The sequence below is a fragment of the Syngnathoides biaculeatus genome, chromosome 12 (genome assembly GCF_019802595.1).
Source record: "Syngnathoides biaculeatus isolate LvHL_M chromosome 12, ASM1980259v1, whole genome shotgun sequence".
NCBI classification, from domain to species: domain Eukaryota; kingdom Metazoa; phylum Chordata; class Actinopteri; order Syngnathiformes; family Syngnathidae; genus Syngnathoides; species Syngnathoides biaculeatus.
This window is the reverse complement of record NC_084651.1, coordinates 18,814,989-18,829,127: the sequence shown is the minus strand read 5'-3', so window position 1 is coordinate 18,829,127 and position 14,139 is coordinate 18,814,989. Positions and strand designations below refer to the sequence as shown.

At 40.2% G+C, this 14,139-nt stretch overlaps 1 protein-coding gene across 1 annotated transcript in view; it reads left to right on the top strand.

Annotated features, from left to right (window-relative positions):
• zmp:0000000755 (phosphofurin acidic cluster sorting protein 2) overlaps nucleotides 1–14,139 on the top strand; it is an 84,801-nt gene that overhangs the window by 31,722 nt on the left and 38,940 nt on the right. Inside the window, exons 2-4 of the mRNA XM_061836446.1 lie at nucleotides 2,713–2,800; nucleotides 9,124–9,213; nucleotides 10,766–10,891. Coding sequence (XP_061692430.1) covers nucleotides 2,713–2,800; nucleotides 9,124–9,213; nucleotides 10,766–10,891 — 304 coding nt within the window. The remainder of the gene's footprint in view (nucleotides 1–2,712; nucleotides 2,801–9,123; nucleotides 9,214–10,765; nucleotides 10,892–14,139) is intronic.

The window sequence follows — 14,139 nt, the reverse complement described above, 5'->3', positions numbered from 1 at the left end:
TCGAAGAAGCAACAAAATTTTCAAAATTACATACACATGAGCGGCTCTCCGCCGCTCAGTTGATCGGGAAGACGGAAAAATACTTCCATACACAGCCGTGAGTGGCTCCGCCGCTCGGGAAGACGGAGGAATACTTCCATACAGATATGAACCTGTGGCTGTAAATAACTGAGCGCCGCTGAGCAGCAGAGCCGTGAGCTACTCCCTGCTGAGCCAGGAGCTCGTCAGACTCTGCGTCGTTCCGTCTGAAGAACCATCGGAATATTCAACATTATTTACAGCCACAGGTTCAAATCTGTATGGAAGTATTCCTCCGTCTTCCCAATCAACCGATACTGCTATTTCTTCATCAAATGAGGATAAATCCGAGAAATTAGTGCTGGGCATAATGGTGTCCCATGTAATCGAGCGTTTGGAATGGCACGTAACATGTCACATACGCCCACGTAGGTCATGTGACTCGCGAAAATGGCAGCACCCCTGAAAATTCGTAATTGTCTTTTAAAAATCTTCTCAAAACACTATTTAATGAGAGAGGATTTAACATCACATTGTCAAGATAGAGTACATATTACTTGACCTATTGGATACATTGTTAATGCAAACCATTGGACTTCCCCTTTAAATATGTTAAATATTTTTTTGCTTTGCATAGTAGAATTTTAAGTTGCACTTACCGATGTAGTGCTGAACTGTATTTACTGACATTGTTTTTCTGAAGTATTCATGAACCTGTGTGATGATGTCCATTAAACACTGATCTCAGTTTTTGATGAAGTGCCGCCTGGGGGGTCGTGGGTCATGGTCATTCAATGTTTGGTTTTGGCCTTGATGCTTACATTGAGTGATTTCTCCAGATTATTAACCTTTTGGCATTATGGACCATAAATGAGGAAATCCCTAAATTCCTTGCAGTTGCACATTGAAGATCATTGTCCTTAAACTGTTCAACTATTTTCTCAAGCATTTGTTCACAAAGTGGTGACCCAATTAAAATAGTCATATTCAAATATATCAAATATAGATTGAACATGGCCGCCACAGTGGTACAGCTGTAGAGCATTGGCCTAACAGTTCTGGGGACCAGGGGTTCAAATCCCGCCGCTGCCTGTGCGGAGTTTGCATGTTCTCACTGTGCCTGTGTGGTTTTCTCCAGGCACTCTGGTTTCACATTCCCAAAACATGCATTAGTTGGAGACTCTCAATTGCCCCTAGGTGTGATTGTGAGTGTGACTGTTTTCTGTCTCCTGCGATTGGCTGGCAACCAGTTCAGTGTGTATCCCGCCACCTGCCCCATGATAGCGTCCAGGACTCCCACGAACCTCGTGAGGATAAGCGGCTAACAAAATCGATGGATGTAGATTGAACATGATTTGCACATCATTGTATTCTGTTTTTGTTTAACACAATGTCCCAACTTAATTAGAATTGCGTTGGTATATAAAGAGTTGTCCTATTTAAACAAAATATGTGATTTTGGGCTGCATCTGGTCTGTCTCTCAATTAATTTGTGAGCATGGGAAAGTGAACTGGCACTATAATAGCTCACAGGGGCTTGCTGGCACTAGCCCTGACCAGATGGCTTCGACTTAAACTTTCAACACAACCGAGTGGCAGCCTCGAGTGCTGACGAAAGAGCACTCTTTCCTGATGTAACCTGTTCACAGCATTTTTAATTACATGTCAATCCCATTCAGAGATAGAGAGAGAGAGAGAGAGAGACATTGTTGAACCCTCAGTTCTGTTTTCAGTTTCCTGTCCCAACATAGAACCGTGCTCCCGGTGACTCATCCTCACCGTAAGGCAAGTTGCATTCTACAAGGTGAAACATTTGATTACTCCAGGCCCAAACAGATTTGCATTTAGTGCATGTGCGCATGCACACACACACATACACAGTCTTGAGTTAATTTTCTTCATGTATGTTCTTAATTCCTTGAACCTAACCGACATGAAAAATGAATTTGACTCGTGTCCATCCCTAAACAAATATAGCAAGTTCAATAATGAACATAGTGTTAATGCATGTTTAACCAATTTACAGAGTACATGTTTTTCTTTTCTTGTGGTTTTAAATGAAACTTGCAGGTAAAGTGAAGTAACAGGATCGGCAGTTACACATTCATGTTCACACACACAGTTCCGGCATACACCAACTGAGATGTCATATCTTACGTGATCATTTTCTCAGTTTCTGTCTGAATCACACATTGCCGAGCAGGGAATTTGAGTGAAATCATTGAGTGTTTCAGAACCTCTCTCAAAGGTAGACCATGTCTTTAGTTCGCGTTGTCTTACTCACCTTTGAGTGACTAATTTCATGCAACAGGACTGATGGGGAAAAGTAGGTCAAGAGGAAGTTCAGCAAATCTGGCTAGGAAGTTGTTCATTTGTTTGAGAGGCAAGGATTAATATGTGACCTGACCCTTATTTTATTTGTTCTGTCTGTACCCCTCACAAATTCTAGATGTCGGGACGAATTCTGTCTGGCATATTCAGAAAGATCTTTGTGCTATGTTTGGCCGTCTAATCATTCCCTAATATGACATTCCTTTGGCACATGATCTGTTGACTAAATGAAAAATATGCTTTGATGATATAAATATATTTCAGTGTCTCTTACAGCGACATGCTCCATTTTTAGTTATACCTGCAGGCCTAAAAGTGTAGGATTTTTCTTTCATATTCTCTGTCTCATTCTCCCTCTCACAGGCTCTGCAGCCTCACTCTGAAAAAGCTAGTTGTGCTCAAAGAACTGGACAAAGAACTGAACTCGCTCTCTATTGCTGTCAAAATACAGGTGAGTCTGTAATCTCTTGAGCCTTACTTTTCAATTCTTTGCTTGTGCTGCAATGTTTAACATAATCACAAACCTAGTTGACGATAATACATGCTGTTAATCCTGCCAATTGATAAAAAGCCTTAACTCTGGCAGCTCTAGCATGTCTCATCCACTCACATGCTTTAAATAGACTAGCATTAATTACTACTCAACACAGGTGCAATACCCCTTTAATATAGATTTCGAAAGTTATATTTACAACGATGGATGTGCAGCCCGAACAGATGTTTACTCGTCCCGGAGTTGTCACTCAAAGTCAGCCTTAAAAATGAGAATGGGTCATCATCAAAACAAAAACACCATATCTGCACATACAACACGATATAGCAAGCATTGTTTTATTATTGGTTATAGAATGAAGAAAATAAGTATTATAAGTATTACTTATTTTCTTCACTGTATGTCACAACTAAATTGCATTCCTTAGTTACAAGAATGAGATTTTAGATGAGTGAAAGCAATGACGAAAGGGTATGACGTGTATGGTTGTGTGACCAGCTCATTTCATTAAACAGCCAATAAAGCAATCTTTCTGTATAAATATATCTGTGTCATGTACCATGTGTAACGAAAGTCAATCCAATTTCTGCATGAAAAGTAGCATGCCAATAATTAAATCTTGATAAGATGGAATTCCTTTATTACATTTGAGAATTGTTCACTACGCCCCCCCATCAACACCACCATTCCAGACTCTCACACATACAAAAGAGATTGATGAAGGTGAGACATATACCTGTCTTATTTAATGGAAAACAAAGGTTTCATTGTAGTCTTGTGTAAGATTGAATGAGATTAAACCACCTCTTTATTTTATTTTAAGATTTTAATGACGACAAAAATATGGGCTAAGGGAATTAACTGCAATACTGCTGTAACACTTCACTTGCCTGACATTTGTGCAGCCAGCATGTGTTCGATGCCAACTCAGTGATGGTGTGAATGTGAAAGGTTGTTTCTCTACACTGTATATATGCCCTGTAAATGACTGCTGGCCAGTCCACTGTGTAGGCCCCTTTTTGCTGAAAAGCTGGTGCGATAGACCGAGGTCCTTACAGGTCTGGACAGGATAAGTGGCATAGACAAAGGGGGTGGCTGGATGGATGACATAAACAGTCGTAGTACACATTACCTTACTCACAGAGGAAAACTTTTCAAGTGAAGCATTTTTATTCAAGCAAAACAAATTTATTTGTATAGTGTATTTCATACACAAGGTAAGTCAATGTGCTTTACATGATTTAAAGCATTCAGATACAAAGAAATAAAATATTTGAAAACAAAGGTGCAATTAAAAAAGCATAAAGTGCAAGAAATATCATTGAAAAGTGAAAATACTCAAACACATGAGAAAAAAGGTTTTCTACCTGGATTTTAAAACATTCACACTTGGGCTAACGGCCCTTCTGTTGGCAGCTAATTCCATTTTTGTGCAGCATATTAGCCAAATGCTGCTTCACCATGTTTGCTTGGAATTCTGCGCTCCACTGTTGAGTCAGTCGATCTCAGAGCCCAACTGCTTTTGTATTCCATAAGCATTTCTTTCATGTATTCAGTATCCGCACAATTTAGTGATTTATAGACCAGTTAAAATCTATTCTAAAACTGACTGGAAGCCTGTATAAAGATTTTAGTATTGGAATTAAATGCTCTGATCGCTTTCTTGTGTTTCTTGTGTGTGTCATCTGCATAGCTATGGTGGTCAGGCTGAACAGGAGGGTTCCCAGAACTGACCCTTGAAGGACCTGATAGGTCATTGTCATTTGTTGAGATTGGGCACTTCCAATGGTTACAAAGTAGTTCTTTTCCTCCAGTTAGCACCTGAAACATTTAAGGACTGTTCCTTTTAGTCCTACCCACATTTCCAAGAGTTTCAGCAGTATATTATGATCTACTGTAGAAAAAGCTGTAATGAGATCCAACAAGACCAAAATTGACACCTTTCCTGAGTCAGTATTCAACCTTATATCATTTAGCACTTTGATAAGAGCAAATTCTGCACAGTAATGCGTTTGGAAACCTGAATCAGTTCTGTTAAAAAGTCCATTTAAATTCCAGAAATTGCTGAGTTGATTTTAAAATAACTTTCTCAACCGTCTTCCCTATGAAAAGTAGATTCGAGTATAACTTGCTAACATAGTAGCTTGGGATGAAAAATTCTTGAACTCCATAAGCGTCTGAGTAATTGTGGAAAAGACCCTGCATATGTCACTAATATTCATAGATAAGATTCTTCCTGGGTGGAGGAAGGCCCTTTCACGTTTTAGTGGATTGTGGTTGCAGGCGAGGGGGAATGGCAGGAAGAACTTGGCGTGCTGTGGGTTGGACTCCAACACTGACGATAGTTTCCACCCTGTCCGTCGGACCAAACATTTAGGTTAGATGAGAGTAAGAGTGCGTTGGGTTTGCCTCCAATGGGGCAGGGAGATTTGTAGGTTCTGGCTGGCTCATCTCATTTGTTATTTGCTCCTCCAATTGTTTGGATGACCCTAATGAGTCTGTCTGCAGCTCGTGTAGCTTTAGCTCTTGTTCCTCCGATTGTTTGGGAACAACCGCATCGTTACGTCTTTGAGATGTGGAAACATTGCCAATATTTTCTTTTCGGGACATACACAGTAAAATGTTGGTAACCAATAATTTAACTCCTTGCCTCAATTGGGACACATTTTATTAAATCTTCCTTTTGCTGTTGAGATATTGTGCCCAGCCTAAGTTACAATTTTACTTTGTTTGGGTTTTTGGATTTACTTGGCCCCAAAATAGCCTTCTTGTTATTCGTCGATAGGTGGAAGTATTGATTCAACAAATTTACCAACTTCTCCACAAATCTTTCTTCCTTTTCTTCTTATATGATTGTGTGGAAAAAACCCAAAAGAAACCTATGATATGTTGTAGTTTTTTACATCTCAAATTTTTTCTGTTTGAAAACAGTTTCCTTTTTTTTAAAAGGTTTTTCATATACTCAATTTGAGTGTCTTTGTATGTGTGTGTGTGTGTGTGTGTGTGTGTATATATTATATATATATATATATATATATATATATATATATATACACACACACACATTTTTTTAGCAAGGTTTACTTGTGTACAGCTGTCATTTAAGGTTCCTAAGAACAGAGTGGCCTCCATAATGCTTAATGGCAGATGTTTGGGATGACCAGTGACCTTACTAACTGAGCAATCAGGGGTGAAGAGCATTGATGTATGAGAGGTAAAGAAGAAGCCGAAGATCACTGTGGCTGACTTCCAGAGATGCACTCAAGAGATGGAAGAAAGTTCTACAAAGTCAACTATCACAGCAGCCCTCCACCAGTCTTGGCTTTATAGAAGAGTGGTCCAACAGAAGCCTCCCCTCAGTGGATGACACATGAAAGTCAGCATGGACTTTGCTAAAAAAAAAAAAAAAACAATTAAAAAAAAAACACGTGTGCCAAACTTAAGCAACTTTGCCAGACTAAAGAGACCTCATATCGTAGTGGGGATCAGCCCTGTACAGCACACAATCACTAGAAACCAGATGAAAAAATAAATTAACATCGCAAAGAGAAATTACAGTAGGAAACAAAGCTGGGAAAACAGTTTGGCTCAAACGACTCCAAATCAGTCTTGCATTTATTATAGTCACTAACCAATTACTAGCAACGTTCCTGAACAGCTTTTACTGAAGATTTGAGAGGAACACTTTCACACCCCACGCCCACCAAGCAGCACCACCGACCACTTCAACACCCCTGACTTCTGTGTTGGGCATCCTCGAACAGGACGTGAGACTCATCTTTAAACAATAAAAGTTGAACAAAGCAGCAGACCCAAACCTTATCTCCCCATCTGCCTCAAAGTCTGCACAGACCAACTTGCTCCAGTCTTCACAAAGATCATCAGCAGGTCTCTCTAACTGTGTGAAGTATCATCCTGCTTCAAATGCTCCACCATCATCCTGGTCCACAAGAAACCTGCAATTTTGAGTCTGAATGACTACAGGCCTGTCCCCTTGATGAAGTCCTTTAGAAGGCCTTGTGCTGGATGAGCTCAAGAGCATCACAGGTCCCCGGCTGGACCTATTGCAGTTAAATTACAAGTATTCTACTTGTAATTTAGAATTACATTTGAAAAAGGAACAACCTCATTTTAATTTTAATTTAAATGAAATGTGGAGTTTGCATGTTCTACCCGTGTCTGCGTGGGCCCTTGACAGCTGGTATGGGCTCCATCACTCCCCAAAACCCTCGTGAGGATAAGCGGCGAAGAAAATGGATGGATGGAAATACTCCTTTTTATTATTTTCATTAGTCAACAAAAACCACAGCAAAGGATGAAAGGGCCACATCTGGCTCTGGAGCCTTGTTTTGCAAACCCCAGTTCTCGTCTTCTCTCTCACACCCTGGAAACAACAGTGCCACTGTCAGTACCTCAAGCTCCCCTTACAAAGATAATACTTTATGTCCATGAGATTACAAAGCCATCTATCTTCAATTTTCTTTACCTTTTTTTAAGCAATTGAAATACATTTGATAGTTGTTTTAAACATGGATATGTCAGCCCATAAAAATTTGTTTGACTGAGGTTAGACTTGTTCCATTCCACCATTTGGAACAAATGGACAGAAGGAAAGGATTGTTAAAAAGCCCAAGGGTGATAGAGAGAGGGTCATGAGGACATTGAGTACAAGTGTTTCTTGCCAAGGCTGTGTATTGTAAATGCATGCCATGCTGTTAAGAGAGTACCTGGCTTTTGTCCCGTGATAAATTGTACCAGCTACGGAACATGAGAAAAGAGTGCATACAGGACTCCTTTTGTGGAGGACTAGTGACAAGGTAGATCCAGACTGATTTTTCACCCTCCCTCCTCCCCTACATTAAAAAACTAGTACTGTTTGGTTGGTTGGGTAGGTTGTCACTTGTTAAGTTGGGACTGTATGTCTTTCTCAACAGCATATTATCCCACTCTGCTGGATTTTTCAATGATCTAATAGTGTTACAACATAAGCAATTGCAAGTTTCAGCAAACAGATGGTTACTGTCAGATTTTAGCAATCAGCATATTCTTATGTTTTACATGTGTCAATCCATTTTTCCCTGTCAAGAATTATGGGGAAGACATTAGGGGTTAGTGCTATTTACACAGTGCAGGAACATCGTAGGTTTGAACCTCTCTATTTTCTGTGGGTCTCCCAGTTTTAGGCCACAGACTTAAAGTCATGCAAATTAGTTAATTGGTGATACAATAAATAGTTGTCTTTTCTTAATTTGTCAATCCGGTAATTGACTGATATGTAGTGGTGTACATGGCTGACTGGTACGGGCAGTGTGGGATTGATTTCTGCTCGTTGATAGAGTCGATATGTGCCCTGGGACTGGCTGGCGACTAGTTCTAGGTATAGGCTCCAGCACTTCCGCGACCCTTGTGAGGATAAGCGACTTGGAAGATGGACAGGGACATGTTGAGTGTGACAATGTCTTTCTACAATTTACAAATGACACCAAGCAGGATGCAGCATAAATGTTTGAATTTGCTACATTATTGAAATGTATTGGTGGAAAATGGTTCAAGTTCATTTTAGATCTATACCTAGATCAGTGAAATGGAAGAACAAGCCAGTAAAATATTGTTTGACGTGACTTTCCTTGTCGGCAGTGGCAGACTGGGAGCTCTGCAAAATTTCATTCAGAGGTTACGCATTATTCCTGCTGCACAGATTTGTTTCGGACATTTCTCTCCAAAATATAACTTTGCTATCAGCAGTTGTTACTTTGGTGCAAGACAGGTTCTCGGCTGAATACATCCATTGCACAGTACCTCTCAGGCATTGTCTCAGAATACAAAATTTTAGGTGGTGACCATGTGTTCATTGTACAGATTTATAGCCTTTAAAATTATCCCTGGTTGTCACTTAGAGTTAGTCAAAAATAGTACACGGCTGTGTTGAAATCATTATCATTAAGGAAATCCTTGCTAGGAAATATTTATTTTGAAACAGCTATTTATATATTTCAAAACAATGAGTCTCGACCCCTTCAGTTATTCTTATGGGAGTGAGATGCCAAGAAGGAATACAGGACTGCTTGTACTAGTTTGCCACAAGGTGTGATTTTGCATAAATCTGTGAACCAGGTTGAGATTAAAATTACTCTATCACCTTGTGTATGTGGCTGTTCACCAGTTAGAAAAAACAGCTTTGTTTGTCTTTTGATTACCTTGATACTACAGTTCAGATGTGTGACACACTTAATTCAGAATGTGCAGATTGGCTTGCATGACAAAGTGTGACTATCCTCCAGGGTTCAAAGCGTCTTCTACGATCCAACGAGTACGTCCTCCCACCCAGTGGACTAATGGAGACAGATCTGGAACTCACATTCTCACTACAGGCAAGCACCCTGTCATTGTGCTGTGAATTCTAATACTTGACAACTATAATTGGAGAGAAACTTGCTGCCACTCTAGTACCCTTTGTAATCCCGTTGGAGTTCCGAACTGTGTGTTAATATTGCTGTATATTTCTACATGTTTGGTTTTTAAGTATTGGATGATTTTTTTATTTTTAAATGTTATGTGATATTCTTCAAATATATTTACTGGTACATCATAGACTGAACATTTAGTTCAGTGGAGCCTCTACTTACAAAAGTCTCGAGTAATGAAAAATTCAGGTTACGAAACGCCTCTTCGGGAAAAACTCGTTACGCAGGAAAATTCAGGATGCGAATGGCAAAAATAGCTCCTAAATTCCACCTCATGTAAACATCCCGTATCTTGGTTTGAAATTGATGTGACATAGCTGCTCTCACATTGGCTATCGCCCAGCATCTTCCTGGCATCCCATTGGCTAAGAGGGACCTCAATCTTTACTCGTGATGCTCTTTGTTTCCCTTGAACACTCGAGCGTCATCAAATGATACGCTACGTCACATTGGTAAAGTACAACTTTTTTGTGAGTTTTTGGTTTGTTTATTCCAAGGTTAATCATCTTTCTTCATCTTGGGTCCCCAGGAAACTTTAGTGGAATTAAGTTGTGTGTGATCGTATATTCATACGTATGTTTTTTCTCAACTGTCAAACGTTTGCCCCCTCCTTCGTCCCCCACCATGCGTTTCTCACCCATCCTTCTCTTTGCATAGTCGCCCAACGCCAAAGGTAAATGTACACTTTTCATTCTTTACATGATGTACTTTGAATGCTTATTTTTTAGGGGAGGGTCGGGGGTCTTGGAAAGGATTAGTGCATGTAAAAAGTGCTTCTACTCAGGAAAAAAAAATCATGTGACGAAACAACTTCCGGAACGAATTGATTTTGTAAGTAGAGGTACCACTGTAGTCTGTTACATCTTTTCCCATCTTAATTGGGAAAAAAAGGTAATTTTATTGACATGGATGTGTATTAGATTAGCCACTTCATTATCTAATGGCATACATAATCATTGTGGATACAAATGAATAATAATCATACAAAATAATGAACTACTTATTGCCCATGCATAAGTCTATGGTTCACATCAGATCTAGATTAAGTTCCTGCTTACTGAGACTGATCAGAATGCTTTAAAAATGTCACAGGTGACAAATTTAAGGAAGAAACTGAGCTGCATTTGCTTCCATATCGAATTGAGAGGTTATACAATATTTATTGATGTAGTATGCTCTGCCCTATACATTTAAGCATCCTTTAGAGACATTAGTACAAGACCCAATTGTGATATTTGCTCAGAATAATATTTACCCAATCTGGAGAGTTCTAGAAATTTAAAAGGATCAATGTCATGATGGAGTCACACTGTTGTTCCGACATTTCCAATTAGTATTCACATGGCTTTGGAACTAGTAATACTGATGGTTTGACAATATAATTCCCATCATTTTCATGCAGACAGAGAGCACGTTTAACATTCTGATGTAATCTAATCTTAATTGTTTTTCTCCCCAGTACCCCCATTTTTTGAAGAGGGATGCCAACAGATTACAGATAATGCTGCAGAGAAGGAAACGCTACAAGAATCGAACCATCCTGGGCTACAAGACTTTGGCTGTGGGAGTTATCAATATGGCTGAGGTATTGCATGTTGCATTTGCATGGATGGCTCTCACCAGAGAGCTGTTGTGTTTATTTTGACTTTTGAAGATGGCATTCTGATAATCTCTCTGACAGTGATTGATATGTATTTCTAGCCATGTACTGTATTTTTGTTTTCTTGCCAAGGGAAAGAGGCGCTGCTGGTGTTAGTTACACTTATTTTTTGAATGATTCTTGCTCCTCACACACTGCTGTATGAGATTATGGGCCACCTGGAGCTGGCTTTGGATGTATTTTTTCTGAAAACATTACTATGAACCATGATGTATCGAAATAATGGGCCAAAGCCCGTCAAAGCATATGTTTCTTTAATGAAAACATGGTCCTGTTTAAGTCCTCTATCCAAGTCATTTGGTGTTTAGAATCTGCCAGCGAGGGCTAATGTTTCTTTGCATATCAAAAAGGTGAAACACAAAGTGGATTCTCATATGGACATTGTTACGTGAGGCAAAGATCATTGGTTCATTTGGCTTATGAATTAAAGGAGGACTTTGCCCAAAGTTCATATGTACAATAAACCTCCAATCTGAAGTAATGTTATTACATATATTTTGGACATTAATTGAGAAAAAAAAATTTAAAATAAAGAACATTTTTTAAATCCAAACATCTGGATATGTGCCAACTTTTACAGCCAGACCCAGAAGAAACATCCTTGACCCTGCCCCGTGACGTACCTGGCGCTTATCATTACAGACCATTCGTTCTAGCTAGGCCAAGATGCTGACATGTTGTTCACCAAACCGCAGCAAAACTGAGAAAATGCACCCAAATGTGTTGCTCTTTAACATCCCGTGGGGTCAACCTGACAGGATCAAGCTCTGGCTGTTGAGGCTCGTTCATCAGCATGAAATTTGCACGCATTTAACCATTACTGGCTATTAGCCACCAAGCGATAGCCTCTCGTGCCGGTACTGTATTAACAACAACATTCTTTATGAGGCGGCACGGTGCCACAGCTGTAAGGCGATGGCCTCAGAGTGTCCCAGTGTAAGCAACAAGATACTTTATGAGGAGGCATGGTGGCGCAGCTGTAGTATTAGTGCCGCGCTAGCATTACCGTCGGACTAGGGTTAGTACCGCACTAGCATTAGCGTCGCGCTAGCATTAGATCCGCGCTCGCGGGTTGCTGCTGTGTTCTGCCGCTGTGATGGTCTGAGCGCTCCTGGTGCTGAAAAGTCTCCTTGTGAATAATGCGCATGCGCATTAATATAGGCGTATATCTTGTAATATTTTGTACGTTCTGTTAGTGGGTAGGAAAATTAAGAAGACCAAGGTAGAGCAAAGAACTAGGTGGCGGAAGCTGAGAAAGGAAGAATGCTGTGCGCCCTTTTGGAAAGAGGTGAGACAGGCTCTCAATGGACAGGAGGAGCTCCTGGAAGACTGGACTAGTACAGCCAAGGTGATCAGAGAGACAGGCAGGAGAGTACTTGGTGTGTCTTCTGGTAGGAAAGGGGAGAAGGAGACCTGGTGGTGAAACCCCAAAATACAGGAAGTCATACAAGGAAAGAGATTAGCGAAGAAGAAGTGGGACTGTGAGAGGACTGAGGAGAGGCGAAAGGAATACATTGAGATGCAACGTAGGGCAGAGATAGAGGTGGCGAAGGTTAAACAAGAGGCATATGATGACATGCACACCAGGTTGGACACGAAAGAAGGAGAAAAGGATCCCTACAATGCCAGAAGTGTGCTGAATAGATAGAAAGAGAAGTTGATGAATGAAGAAAATGAGAGAGAAGGAAGAGTAGCAGAGGCAAGTGTGAAGGACCAGGAAGTGGCAATGATTACCAAGGGGGAAGTTCGAAAGGCTTTACAAAGGATGAAAAATGTAAAGGCAGTTTGTCCTGATGACATACAGGTGGAGGTATGGAAGCAATTTGGAGACGTTGCTCTGGGGTTTTTGACTAACTTATTCAACGGAATACTAGTGGGCGACAAAATGCCTGAAGAATGGAGGAAAAGTGGGCTAGTTCCCATTTTTAAGAACAACAGGGACTTGCAGTGCTGTGGCAACTATAGAAGATTAAAGTTGATGAGCCACACATTGAAGTTATGGGAAAGAGTCGTGGAGGGTAGACTCGGGTCAGAAGTCAGTATCTGCGAGCAACAGTATGGTTTCATGCCTAGAAAGAGTACCACAGATGCATTAATTGCCTTGAGGATGCTAATTGAAAAGTACAGAGAAGGTCAGAAGGAGCTCCATTGTCTTTGTCGATCTAGAGAAAGCCTATGACTGAGTACCAAGAGAGGAACTGTGGTCCTGCATGCGGATGTCTGGTGTGGTGTAGAAATATGTTGGAATAGGACAGGATGTGTATGAGGGCAGCAGAACAATGGTGAGGTGTGCCGTAGGCTTAACAGAAGAATTTAAGGTGAAGGTGGGATTGCATCAGGGATCAGCTCTGAGCCCTTTCCTGTTCCCGGTGGTAATGGATAGGCTGACAGATGAGGTTAGACTGGAATCCCCTTGGACCATGATGTTCACAGATGATATTGTGATATGGAGTGAAAGCAGGGAGCAGGTGGAGGAACAATTACAAAGATGGAGGCATACACTCAACGTTCCCTCTAATTTTTTTACGTGTCCGAGCAAACATACTAAGACCATGAGCGCCCCCTTTAACCACTGTGAGCAACATCAGACGTATGCACTGTGATCAGATCAGTGTAATCCATTGAAGTTACATGCCTCATTCAAAGATTCAGATTACAGCATTTACATTCCTATCAGAACATTAGGAAAAATGTTTTTGCAAACTTACAATGAAAATGTCAACAAACAAAAAATACATTGCTAACCAAACCAAGCCAACTATGAGCTGTAAATTTGAAAAGTCTCATCTAACAGTTTCTTTTTTTTTTTTAAACCACAATGATATCCCTGTCTGTTTTTCTTGGTGTAAAACTGATTTATTGCCTGCAAAATATCTTTAGTAATGCATGTTGAAAGCTGAATGACGCTTTCAAACAGTTTTAAGGTTAATGTTATGAGGTCTCCTATTTTTAAAACACAGAATTAGCTTTTTGTGCACTGTATTGTCTGTGCTTTCATCCTGAGAAAATCTCGTCCAGTTTCACCACTTATTATTATTATTATTATTCACATACTCCGACATTCATTAAAGCAACAGCATTTCATTTTTTTTTTTTTTTAACTTTTGCCATTATTATCTAGAGTAAACATAAGTGGCATGTCTAACTTGTCTTTGCTCTACGTCTAAATAAAG